This window comes from Micromesistius poutassou, assembly GCF_964030765.1.
Source record: "Micromesistius poutassou genome assembly, chromosome: 14".
Lineage (NCBI taxonomy): Eukaryota > Metazoa > Chordata > Actinopteri > Gadiformes > Gadidae > Micromesistius > Micromesistius poutassou.
The window spans coordinates 6,013,546-6,027,017 of NC_140284.1; the positions used below are offsets into that span (position 1 = coordinate 6,013,546).

Consider the following 13,472-nt stretch of genomic DNA (forward strand, 5'->3'; position numbering starts at 1 on the left):
TATTTATTAGATATGTTGCATAAATACATTCATAGTTAAGCAAAGCTTGAGGAATATACGTGCATATATAATACAATTCCATCCCTAGAACCCCCATCAATCATCAATCATGTGTCTCCCCACCAAACCTCTCCCAGGGAAGACCTCCTGATCTATTTCCCATCGTCTTCAGTGGAGGCCTCATCTGATGTCAGGGGCTCGCCTACATGCTCGGGCTGGCCTCCACACCCCTCACCTTGGGTCTTGGTTGTAGCGGGAGAGGCCTTGGTCAATGGGTAGCCGTCTGGCTCCGCTTGTGTTGATCTGGGGTCCCCCGATCCATTATCTTCCCCTCCCTCCTCCATCTTTCCATCAATCTCTTCTCTCTCTCCGGGCTGCTCATCTTCATCGTCATCCATGATGAAGAGGTTCTTCATGGAGTCGGCCACCTCCTCCCTCAGCTCGTCTTCAGACTCCTCAAAGTTCCTGATGGTAGCGAGAGATGGAGCTAGCACACTATTCTTTATGCGAGATAGAGCTAGCATGGTTTTCTGATGAGAGATTAAACAAGCCTAGTGTTCTGGGGGACATAGGAGCCTTTGTCATGACCCCATTATGTGGCATATAAATACGGGACCACGGGAACATAGGAATGGGAGGGATAGAGCTAACATGGTGTTGTGGTGGGAGTGAGACAGAGATAGAGCTAGCATGGTGTTCTGATTGGATTTATATGGGCATGAGCTGTCCAGCTAAAGAATTAAGGAGATTTAATTAAATAGTTTTACCAGTGGGCTAAATTTAGTGGATAGGAATCTATCCAATTTCCCGTCAAGCATGAAAAAAGGAGATTGTTTGCCACAAAATAAGCTGTATATTGATATTGTCATCAAACTCATTTCTTGAGCAGGGAAATTGGTGGTGCAGGGTTTGTGGGTTAACCCACTGCAAAAAAAAAAATCCTGAACAATGTAAGGAAAGAAAGCATGTGTGAAAGGGGCATTATAGAGCTTCTCATATCCCTGCTCCCTCTCAGATAAAAATGTTTGAAACGCTCCTCTGTTTTGAACCAGTTGGCTGGTTATAGTTCAGAGTTTTTAGTAATAAGTAAACCTACTTCAAACGCTGATGAAGTACAGGACTCACGTGTCATCATCGTCAGACCGGGGCTCCAGACGATCGCCGTCCACCTCCACATCTGACTCCTCCTCTATCTGCACCTCCTCCTCCACCTCCTCCTCTCCCACCTGCTGCTCCTCTCTCTCCTCCACTCCCTGCCCCTCCTCCTCCTCCTCCTCCCTCTGCCCCTCTGTCGGTGGTTCTGAAGGACATAGGCTCATTTCACTTTGGGCGGTGATGATGTCATGTTACATGGGGTGGTGATGATGTCATGTTACATGGGGTGGTGATGATGTCATGTTACATCATGGGGTGGTGATGATGTCATGTTACCTGGCGTCAGAGTGTCCAGGGTGGAGGAGGAGGTGGATGTGAGGGGGGCGTGGGCTAGGGCATGGAGCAGAGTGCTTGGGGGTCCGTCTCCCCATGCTCTCCTCCTCTCTGCTTCCTCCTCCTCCTCGTCGCCTCCTAGTGGAACAGAGGAGAACCCACAGGAGTGGTGGAAAGGCTTGGCAATGCAGGACATGTGTATGGTTGCCACACGATTGTTATCTTGTTTATATTGCACCCTTCAAACACAGGGACATTTAAAGTGCCTAACAAAGGGAGAAAATGTTAAGAATAATAAAAGGCAAATGATTAAATGGCAATCAAATATTTTACACAAGTATAAGATGGTCTAATAATTCTGACCTAATCATGGGGTTGTGGTTGCAAAGGGTCGGGGACCCTTTTTTTAAGAGCCCTACCTGCAAGAGACACGTCCATCCCAGCAAGGGCCTCCAGAAGAGTCTCTGGTAAGCGCTCACTCCACCCCCTCCTCACCTGGCCCCGCCCCCCCTCGCCCACCCACCAATTCCTATGCCTTAGCTCCTCCCCCTCCTGGAAACTTAGGCACTGGTTGAGAAGATCCTGAGCCTGTTAGATACAGAGAGGGGGAATAAGACAGCAATAGACACAGTGAGAGAGTGATAGACAGACAAATACAGTGACAAAGAGAAAGAGGTATAATTTAATGAACAAAGCTGTCCTACCTCTCCCTCCTCTCCTCCTATTCCCTCCTTATTCTCATCCTCTGCTCGTCTCTCTTCTTTACTCTCCTCACAGTCCAACCGGATCTCAAACATGATTCCTTTCTACAAAGATACAAAACAAAAATAACAACTGTTACCATGGGAGATTATATTAGCATAACAACATCGTAGACATTACCATTAACTAATATTAACAGCTATTAGCTGTACAGGTTTTATAGTTGATATAATATGTAGTATGTTGATATATGTAATATGTAGGATCTAGTGTCTAAGGTGCATAGCCACCACCAGAGGGGGAATGATGTTACCTGGCCCCTGTGTTTATTCTCCAAGCACTGTAACTTCTCTCCTCTCTCTTCTCTCCTCTCGTGTCTCTCCTCATCTCGGATGAGCTCCAATGCATCCCGCATGTCCTGTAGATCATAACAGGGAACAGGTTGGATGTTTCCAGAGTACAATAAAGTGGCAAACTGCTCCCTTTGAGCTCATAACAAACTCAGTGTGTGTTAGCTACCAGGCTAGCTGTAGGGGTGTGTCTGTACCTGTCCATGTGAGTGTTCTGGACTGGGTCTGGCTGGACTCCTGTGACGTTCCTCCTCATTGGTACCTGGCAATTTCTGATCAATCATCAGGTTAGATTAAAATAAATGTATATGCACGTGTGTGTGTGTGTGTGTGTGTGTGTGTGTGTCTGTGTGTGTGTGTGTGTGTGTGTGTGTGTGTGTGTGTGTGCTTGCGTGCGTGTGTGTGTGTGTGTTTGGTTACCAGTTGCTCTGCTCTCCTCCTCAAGGCTCTCATCTCCTGATAGTACTGCCCTCTGATACACTCTAACTGATTCAGATACTCCTGCACACAGACACACACAGACACACACACACACACACACACACACGTTTATACATAAATGGAAGAGACAGATGTGTTAGTGTGTGCGTGTGTGTGTGTGTGTGTCTGTGTGCGTGTGCTTGTCGGTGTGTGTCAACCTGTTGGTTCCCGGGCTGAGGTGTTTGATGAGGTCTTCTTACTTCCTCTTGATGGGCGGCGAACCTCCTGTAGCGCTCGGCGTCCGCCGTCGATGGCCGCAGGCCCTTGGGAGGACAGAGGTCAGTCGATACACACCTGTACACAATGTATACAAAATAAGTTGAGGTCTACCATATCACTCATGCATCATTTTGATTTGATTTGATTTATTAGGATCCCCATTAGCAACACACTGGAGTGAGAGCTAGTCTTCCTGGGGTCCGAAACATAAAATATAGACAACAGACAATCACTTGTTTGACATCATGTCAAACAAAAATAAAAATAGACAAATAATAAACAACAGTAATAAACAACAGCATGATTAAAAAAACATCAGAATTAAAAATATAACAAAAGTAAAAATTACCGGACAGTGACAGGCCCCGCCCTCAAACCTGAGCGAGGTCATGTGACCTGTGTCATGTGACGTCTCACCAGCTGTTTCTCTGCCCTCAGCTTGTAGAGCTGGGCTTCCCGGCGTCGCTGGAGGTACGCGCCGTGGGCCTCTTCCACCCTGAAACAGCCACGCTAAACAACACGCTACATACATGCTACAGTACACGCTACATGCTCTACATATATGCCACAACAAGGGACCTACATCATTCTAAACGCTATATACATGCTGAATAGCATGCCATGATACATGCTACTTAAATAAATAAATGCTAGAGAATAATTATTTCCTGTTGAGTGTGAGTGTATGTGTGTGTATAGGGGAGGTTCCTACATTTGATAGGGAACAGGCCTGTCTTCCCCCCGCTCTGCCAACTGATGGAAGGAAGGGTTCGGAGGAGGTGGAAAAGGAGGAGGAGGAGGAGGAGGAGGGTTGTGATGACGGTGTGGAGGGGGTTCCTCTCTGTTCCTCCTCTTCAGAGCATCCAGTTGACGATGGTAGTGATGATAGGGGTCCCTGGACAGCAGTGAACACACACACACACACACACACACACACACACACACAGTTCAGTTAATATTATCATGTTCCATTATGGTCAAATATAAGAAGTGTAATACCATAGTATTGTAGTAGTATTAGTAGTAGTAGGACTATGTGTGTTTTATTGTATGTCTTACTTTGTCATTCTGACCAGAAGCGTAATATAAGACAGTTTTTTACATTTTTATTGTTTCTTGTGCATCTGTTTCTGATTGTATATATGTTTTGTACGGTGTCCTTGAGAGCCTTGAAAGGCGCCTTTAAATAAACCTGTGGTTCTGAAGAACTCTGGCCTCTCTGAGCTCTGGGCCGGCTGGGTGACCTGGTCTGCCCTGGATCCACATGGAAACACACGCACACACACACATCCACACACACACACACACACACACACACACACACACACACACACACATCCACACCCCCCCCCCCCCCCCCCCCCCACACACACACACACACACAGACATTTACACACATCTTTAATACATTTAAATGAACCAGTTAAGATTGATCCCAGATTAAAGTTGCAATGTGTTGCAATGTGTTGCAATGTGCTCTGACATCAGCAACTAAACCTGCTCTACCTGCCTATCTATCTTTCCAATAAACATTACAGAGGAGCCCAAATGGCATGTGTCAAGGGTTAATTGCTTCACTCATCCTTACACAATCAGAGATGCAGATGCAAAAAAAGATTCACCAGAAAGTGAGCTATCGACCAACAGTTCATGGAAGGTGTTATCCAGATCTGTTTTCGATGATGCCTATGATACAGCGCTGCACACTGCGGCAGAACCTACTTTATGCTGGCCAGAAGGAGGGCAGCCTCTGGCTGGGGCCTTCCACTCTGGTTTGGGGGGCAGCTTCTTCAACGTGGGCCAGGGAGCAGCCCTTGCTGGAGCTCTAGCCCTGGCTAGCTTCTCTGAGGAGAAGGTTAAGGTTAGAAGGTTAGGATAACCATCAGAGTATTAGAACCTCAGATATATAATGTTATATACTATTGGATACAAATTTAGATGTGTATGTATTGTGTATGTGTATGTAATTACAGTATGTATGTATCGTGTGTAAGTATAGGTGTGTCCTTTGCATGTGTAGGTGTTTATGTATAGTGTGTGAGTATACAGTAGGTATGTTTTTAGTAAGTACAAGTGTGTATGTTTATAAGTTTGTGTTTTACCAGCTTGATAAGGTCTCAGACTTAAGTCTTTAGACTTCTGGGGACATACTGCTTTGTTCCTGATCACCACCGATTGGCTGAACTCCTCATGCATCACCTGCACATACGCATGTTCCCGCACACACACACACACACACACATAGAAGGAAACACACACACACACACACTTACATTTCTTCTGCTTCCTTCAATGTTTATATACATTGATCTATGCTGTAAGCTGTAATTGACTACTCTCTAATTAAGCAGGAGCCAATCAGAACAGCTCACCTGTGGGTCCAGGTATTTACAGATAAGCTTCTCAAGAAAGGGTCGCTTCAGAACGGAGCTCACAGAGGGCCGGTCCCGCGGGCTCACCTGGTGAAGGGGGAGCCCTGCAGTTAGTCTAAAGGTTCTGGTGTTCAAATGTTCTGTTACTGTGGTTCTGTTGATGGACAGATGGACGGACAAAAAGACAGGCAGACACAGAACTCCGTGCATCTCTTGTTTGCCATGCATCGTTTAGTAATTTCCCCCCACCCGGTAGATAACTGATTATGTTCCCCTTTGTTCCATGTTATTTAAGCACCCAGTGTACCCTGTCTGTTGGTGTGTGCTCTAAGTACATTAATGTTCAGAGTATTGAGTGTTTGGCTTCACTCTTTGCCACGTCCTGACAGTTGTGATGTTGAGGTTCCTTCTAAAGGTTCTGCGGGTTCTGTAGTGGAGGCTGGGTTCTGAATGTCGGGGTCTGACCTTGAAGAGCTGGCTGAGCAGCAGGCGGAGGTCATGGGAGTACCGGCTGGAGACCGGCTCAAAGCGTCCCCTGCAGATCTTACCCACCAGCTGGCACAAATTACTGCCCTCAAACTGAGAACACACACACGCACATGCAAGGACACAGTAAATTAACCTTTATTAGGGTATTAACTAGGTGGGGTTAGGGGGTTAGGGGCTGTGTTTTTAGAGTTCAGTGGACTTACTGGGTGTCTAAGGGTGCAGAGTTCATACAGGACACAGCCCAAAGACCAGACATCACTGTAGAGTAACAAACAAACAAAAACATTTATGCAAACAGCCACACACACACTGTCATTCTGTCTCTCTCTCTGGTGTTGGTAGATGTGATTGAGATGAGTACGTACGTCTTGTTGTTGTATGGTCTGCTCTCACATATCTCAGGAGAAAGGTAGTATGGAGTTCCAACGCATGTCCGGGCCAGCTCCATGGTGCTACACAATCAAACAACAAACCAATCAATAAATCAATACATTCATTAATTGGGTGATGATATTAACCAATATCATATTAACCAATATCAGGATATTAACCAATATCATCATCAATAAAAGTTTTAATGCAAACTTTTAAATGACATCCCGTGCTAATATCAAACATCTAGATAGGTGTTTGTGACTTGCTGCGTTTGTACTTGAAGATTGTGCTAGAGAAGTTTACAGTGTGCTCGTGCAATCCAAGTGTGTTTGTAACTAGTGTGTACTGTGGTGGTTGGCCGGTTGGGGCCATAACAAGACATTGAGTGGTCCAGCCCGGCTGTTTGTTGAAGGCCTAATGGAGACCAGGATGTCATACTTATTCAACATTCTGGCGATGCCAAAGTCCCCCAGTTTGGCTCGGTTCCCACCACCGGTGAGGAAGATGTTCTGGGGAGGAAGAGGAAGGGAAGAGGAGAGGAATTTCAGTGCAGCTTACCAACTCTAGCCAGCGAACAGGTGGGGAGAGAGCAGTTGTATACCTGGGCTTTGATGTCTCGGTGAAGAACCTTGCGGTCGTGGATGTGCTTGAGTCCCAGACACACCTGAAGGAACCAATTCACCACCTGCTCCTCCGTGAAGGGGACTCCTCTCTGAACGGTAATCCTCTTCATCAGATCTCCTCCGTCACAGAACTCCATCACTATATACAGACTGTTCCTCTCTAACACGCATGTACATACGCACGCACACACAGTTTAGACCAATATGCCTGTGTTAACCAGTGTGCATGTTTGTTATACGCGTTCTAGATCAGTATTCATCTGTTTATTTGACAGACCTTGGAATGATTTGAAGAACGCCACGATGTTTGGGTGTTTCATCTTAGAGAGAAGCATCCCTTCTTTGTTCGATGCCTCCCTTTCTTTCTGCGACATCTAGCGCAAAAACACAGAATATAAAATAATTTCATAAAATGTATAAATAAATAATACGATTATTAAAGTAATATTAAGATGAGATTAAATATTGTGAGACAATGTAGCATTTTTATGTTTTTTATGGAGTTATTTACATTGGTACATAATAATAATAATTAAAACTGCGCTTTTTTAAAACTGCGCGCAGTGATGAACGGGACCTCGCGCCGGCTTGCGGCCTCGTCACGTGCCGTCCTAACATGTGTGCTGGCAAGATGTGCACATGTTAGGACCGCACGTGACGCAGCCGCAAGATGGTACGAGGTCCCGTTCATCACTGCGCGCAGTTTTAAAAAAGCGCAGTTTTAAAAAAAATTCGCGCCGGCTTGCGGCCGCGTCACGTGCCGTCGTAACATGTGTGCTGGCAAGATGTGCACATGTTAGGACCGCACGTGACGCAGCCGCAAGCCGGCACGAGGTCCCGTTCATCACTGCGCGCAGTTTTAAAAAAGCGCAGTTTTAAAAAAAATTCGCGAATTTATGTATTCTGTAGAAGCAGAGGTGCCCTGTGGTGTCCTACTGATTGTTTTGACATTAACATGTATGACCACATTTAACAGAATTACATGTTGTAACAACTTTAACTAACATTATTAACCCTACATCAATGATCCGATAAATTCCCTAGGAGGAGTTTGTTGAAATACAAGGCTAAAAAGTGAAACAATTCCATTGAAAGCAGCCAACTTTGACGGCACGCCACGGACACGCCTTTCAAAGTACAGTCACAAATAGCACGATTTTGGTTCAGCACCACTTCATGACTGTACTGACCAATTTTGAAGCAGATCCGATAAATTCCCTAGGAGGAGTTAGTTCAAATACAAGGCGACGGAATTCAAAAATGGCCAACTTTGACGGCACGCCACGGACACGCCCTTCAACGTACAGTCACAAATAGCATGTTTTTGGTTCAGCACCACTTCATGACTGTACTGACCAATTTTGAAGAAGATCCGATAAATTCCCTAGGAGGAGTTCATTCAAATACAAAAATTTGAGTTTTAGAATATGTGCAGGGGGGGAAAAATGCAGTCGAAGTCGACTAAAAATAATAATAATAATAAGAATAATCACGAGGGTTTCAATAGGGTCCTTGCCAAGTTTGGCTCGGTCCCTAATAATACATATACTACTAATACACCAGTGGCTAAACTGTTGGTACCTTGCCGAGTTTAATCTCCTTGATGACACACATGCTGGCTGAACTTTGATCTCTGACCAGGAAGGCTTTACCAAACGCTCCCTCTCCAATCTGCCGCACCACATCATAGCTGTTCATATCCCCCTCCTATGGAAGAGAAGGATATAGGACTATGGATTACTGGAATATATTGTGATATATATTTACTTATTCAAAGTACCTATACAAACGTATTACAAATGTATTGATTTTTTGTATGTATGTAAATGTATATATATATATATACATATATATGTATATAAATTAATAATAATAAATATATATATATATATATATATATATGGTTTTTTTGGTTTTTTGGACCTTCGCGCGCAGCTTTTTTCCCCATAAATTATAAATATTTATTTATTTATTTATTATAGTATAATATTACTAATATAATATTAAATTAATATTATAGAATTAATATAATATTTAATATTTAAGAATGATAATTATTATTCAATATTATATATTATATTAATTATAATAGTATATTTATTATAAATATTTTCATAAATAATAAGTAAGTAAGTAAGTAATAAGTCAGACACCAGACACCTGATTAACACGTCGTTGTAATTAATAGTCCCTGATTAGAACGCAGAACGACAACCAGAGGCGGTTGCCATGGTGATGCATACACAGAGACCTAGCTGGGACGCAAGGCGCAAACATTAACAACTTTTCTTTATTATATATAACTAAAGAATATTTAATAAAGAAATTGCCTTGGTAGGATGGTAAAAATTCAAGCCCCCTTACCGCTTCACTTTGTGCCTTTTAAAAGCACATTTGAACGACGAACGGAACATAACAAATGGCTGGTAGCTGTAGAGAACGGTCCATGAATCTACGACTGGAAGGCAAAGGTATGCTGGGAGTTGTAGTTTCCAGTAGAGAACGGTCCATGGAGGGTGATTCAGGGGGGTGATTCTTTAGGTCCATGGAGTAGACCACACAAGGGGACATGCCGGGGGGGGGTGTTTGGATTTCCAAACTTTCAGGACGCAATCTTTTCACCCACCAACATGAGTAGTCTACAATACTGATGTAGTACTAGTAGCGGTGTAGGAGGGTATGTTCCCATCATTTAAAGGTAACTCTGTAGCGAGAGAGATTGCTGTTCCAACAATGCAAATACAAAAAAAGAAAACATGCAAAGTCAAGCAAACAGAGGCTACAGTGACCGACCTACGTCGGGTCGCTGCTAAGCTGTGCTACTAATTATATTATATAAATAATGCTAGCCATGTGGGGACAACCAGATAATGTCTTCTGCTGGTGTGTGTGCGTGTGCGTGTGCGACTGTGCGTGAGAAGAAAGGTCATTATTTTTGTAGTGGTGATTCCTCCTACGGAAGAGGAGAATTCTGACTTTAAACTCAGAATTCTAACTTCAATCTCAGAATTCTGAGTTTAAAGTCATAATTCTGAGACTAAAGTCCGAACTCAATTATTTTTCTTATGTGTGGCCTTAAATCCTCTTTCTTACAGAACCCTGGGCCTTGGGCCACCAACCTCAAGGTGAAGGGAACACGCACACGCACACAAATCATTTATCGTAATGAACTACACTTTAGAAAGAGAATATGATCTTCCTTTGAGACCATTCCTCGGAGCGTTATAAGGCAGGGGTAATCAAGCTCGGATTAGCGCCCTAACTCCACCACATCAGAGACGACAGGTGATGCCTCACTACTGTAGTAGTAATAGTAGCAGCCTGTAGAGCTTTGTAATGGCCTTCTGTCCTGTACTACCATCACAATGCATTAGTTCTAACAATACAATACTGCAGTTCTCTGCATACACAGGGACAGTACATAAATGACCATCAAGTCTTTTAAATTTTATTTTCATGTCTTTTTATCCCCCATCCCACTTGTGTTGATATGCATATATGCATGTATGTCCTGTACAACCAACAGAAACCTGCAGTTATCCAGCTTGTGCTACCACAAGTGGTATTATATTATGAGGTGTGCATTTGGAAGCGATGCTACAAGAAAGACAGCAAACATAAGATTTCCCGCTGGTTTTTATTCCCCTGGTGTCAGAGACGATATATACACATTAGTACATCACCCGGAGTTATTTAATCAACAAACAAAAAGTATAATCAGCGTTTACAGAACATCATAAAGACAAGTATTATAGAGAAACACATGATATGAATGCAGATACAGAAAAATCATTGCTGCATTTAAAGTTATCAAACTATTGGTTATGGATTATGTTTGTGTTTTATATAAAGGATATAAAAAGGTACTTGTCCAGTTATTGAATAATATGTTTATAGCTACAGCAGTAAATTACAAAACAAAAGAAGAAAAGTGACCAGTCTACACGCCTCAGTTGTACAAAACAAAATCACTCGTCATTTTTAACATCTCTGTTGAATTTCTAACTTTATTTCTGTGTGAATAACTACCCACAGTATAAAGTATATATATTCATTTTCATATGAATATATCTTGATTACAATTATAAAAAAACTTAAATAATTTCTATGGCTGAGTTTATTTTGGAAGTTCAGCTTAATATATATTTAATTTTTTTCATTATCTAAACAAATCCCATCGATCTCAGGCTGTGGATCCCTCGACATAAAAACTGAACAGTGCACAACTCTTCCACTTTCTTCCACACTTCCTGTCTCCTCCTCCACTTTAACTTCACAATAAGAGTACCTCATGCACACCAACCACCAGACGAAGCAGAGATGAAGAAAGAAACGTGTGATTAAAATAAATCAGAAAGAGCTTCCACTCCAGTGACATCATAGTAGTATCTGAGCAGCGGAAGCAGCGTGGTCGTCTACAGCTCACAGATGCTGGTCTCCACCACCTGCTGGCTCTCAAAGTGACGGATCTTGAAGCAGTTGAGGGCCTCGCGCTTCTGCATGCCTGCAAGAACAAACCAGAGCAACAGGTTTTAGAAACTTCTCTTCCTACTCCTCAATACCAGAGGAGCAGGTCTTCAGAACCTCCTCCTCCTTACACCTCTCTACCACAGGAGTAGGTTTCAGAACCTCCTCCTCCTCCTTACACCTCTCTACCACAGGAGTAGGTTTCAGAACCTCCTCCTCCTCCTTACACCTCTCTACCACAGGAGTAGGTTTCAGAAACTCCTCCTCCTTACGCCTCTCTACCACAGGAGTAGGTTTCAGAACCTCCTCCTTACTCCTCTCTACCACAGGAGTAGGTTTCAGAACCTCTTCCTCCTTACTCTTAAACCAAGGTTACACAACGGAACCCAAGCTAGGGTAGGAGTAGGACAAGGAATACTTTGGACATTGTATTCATTTAAATGGTTTGTATATCATCTCATTGTTTAAACTGGAAGCTTTACAAGGGTCATGCGATATAAAGCACTCAGGTATTACTATACTAGCACTATGGTATTAATGCGGTCTGTCAAGTGGTATTTTAGTAATAAATAATCCATTATGTGTAGTCGTACCAATGCAGTATATGTAATAAAGTTAGGGCAGTACCAATGATGCGTTCCCGGCGCTGAAGCTTGAAGGTCTCCTTGCCATGACAGAGGCTGTAGATGTAGTATCCCAGCTGGTCCACATGGTGAAGCCTCTCTGTCACCACCATCTCCTCATGGAGCAGATAAGACTGGGGCAGGTATGAGCCCATCTATAATAACAGAACCCCAACATCATCATACCGTCACTGTAACACACCTCCTTAGGGAGCAGGTATGAGTCCATCTCATATACAACATAGCCATAACATAATAGCCATCACATATATACTGACACATTTCATAACATACCACAAACATCACCAAAGACCCGTAACCATAACAAGTCACCGTAACAAAAGGGGAGGAGAGGTTACCTTGATTTTCTCCAGCAGCTCCATCAAGTCTTTCGGGGGCATGACCACGGAGGTGTTGAGGGGGATCACGTAGCACTTGTTGAGGTTCAGGTCCAGGTAGGCAGTCAGCCTCTGGAGACAACAACAATAGCAACAACAACAACAGGTGAGGGGTTTATATTTCGAGGATATAGTGTTTTATAGTAAAGGATATTTAACAATTATTCGCCAAAGTCGAAGTGAATAGTGTTCTATTCACTACTATTCACGGAGCCTGAGGTGAATAATTGTTTTAGTATATACCACACATGAACACTCCAAAAATAAACAAGATAACACTTTTTGCCGGGATTTATTTGTTTTTATTAGCGGCTTATTTGTTTTTATCAGCGTGACGAGACGACCGTCATACACGGAAATCATTATCCCGAGTTTGAGATCTCAAATCATGGGATATTGCCCGATATCCAGAGATAGTGAACCAATCAAATTGTGCCATCTTAGGAGGTTCACGTGTAGCATATACTAAAGTATGTTATAGTAAAAAAAAAAAAAAAAAAAAAGGTTGTTAAACATCTAATTGAATTCCTGAGTGATTGCATTATATTATACATGAAATAATAATAACAATAAGTGAACAATGATAGGATGTATTCTAGAATAACAGAGTGGTCAATGATACAACTTTATGGTAGGTAGGTGTTTGTGTTCTGACCCTCTCGAAGTCGTGTGGACGATGTCAGCGGGGGTCGGTGTCCTCAAACTCTGGTACGGGGACGTTGATGAGGGCCACCTGCTCTCTTTCCAGCACCCGCACACTCTCCTGCAGCTGGCGCATCTGGAACTTGGATGGCAGGTTCACCATGATCTATCGCAACGCACAGTACAGTACAGGGGAGTCAGCTAATGACACACTCGACAAGGAGGTCGGCTGATCAGAACGCAGGATAGAGGATTTTCAACCAATCCGGACGCACAGTACAGGAACATCAGCCAATCACATGAC

At 43.2% G+C, this 13,472-nt stretch overlaps 2 protein-coding genes across 2 annotated transcripts in view; both read right to left on the reverse strand.

Moving 5' to 3' along the window:
* Positions 1-152: 152 nt before the first annotated feature.
* nek5 (NIMA related kinase 5) lies at positions 153-8,736 on the reverse strand (the record flags this gene model as incomplete). Its single annotated transcript, XM_084478898.1, has 22 exons — positions 153-465; positions 1,126-1,300; positions 1,432-1,566; positions 1,848-2,016; positions 2,133-2,234; positions 2,444-2,548; positions 2,678-2,752; positions 2,901-2,981; positions 3,119-3,223; positions 3,597-3,675; positions 3,892-4,074; positions 4,372-4,433; positions 4,902-5,023; positions 5,282-5,378; positions 5,552-5,638; positions 6,017-6,130; positions 6,244-6,298; positions 6,406-6,492; positions 6,854-6,924; positions 7,017-7,198; positions 7,316-7,412; positions 8,620-8,736. The coding sequence occupies 22 exons, from the start codon at positions 8,734-8,736 to the stop codon at positions 153-155; spliced, it is 2,613 nt and encodes an 870-aa protein (XP_084335024.1).
* A 1,920-nt stretch (positions 8,737-10,656) lies between these two features.
* The window catches only part of LOC311358782 (integral membrane protein 2B-like), a 7,416-nt gene continuing 4,600 nt past the window's right edge, over positions 10,657-13,472 (reverse strand). The window contains 7 exon segments of the mRNA XM_084478899.1: positions 10,657-11,542; positions 12,133-12,283; positions 12,488-12,598; positions 13,182-13,196; positions 13,199-13,213; positions 13,215-13,334; positions 13,382-13,397. Of these exon segments, the coding sequence (XP_084335025.1) occupies positions 11,454-11,542; positions 12,133-12,283; positions 12,488-12,598; positions 13,182-13,196; positions 13,199-13,213; positions 13,215-13,334; positions 13,382-13,397 (517 nt within the window). The 3' untranslated portion in view covers positions 10,657-11,453.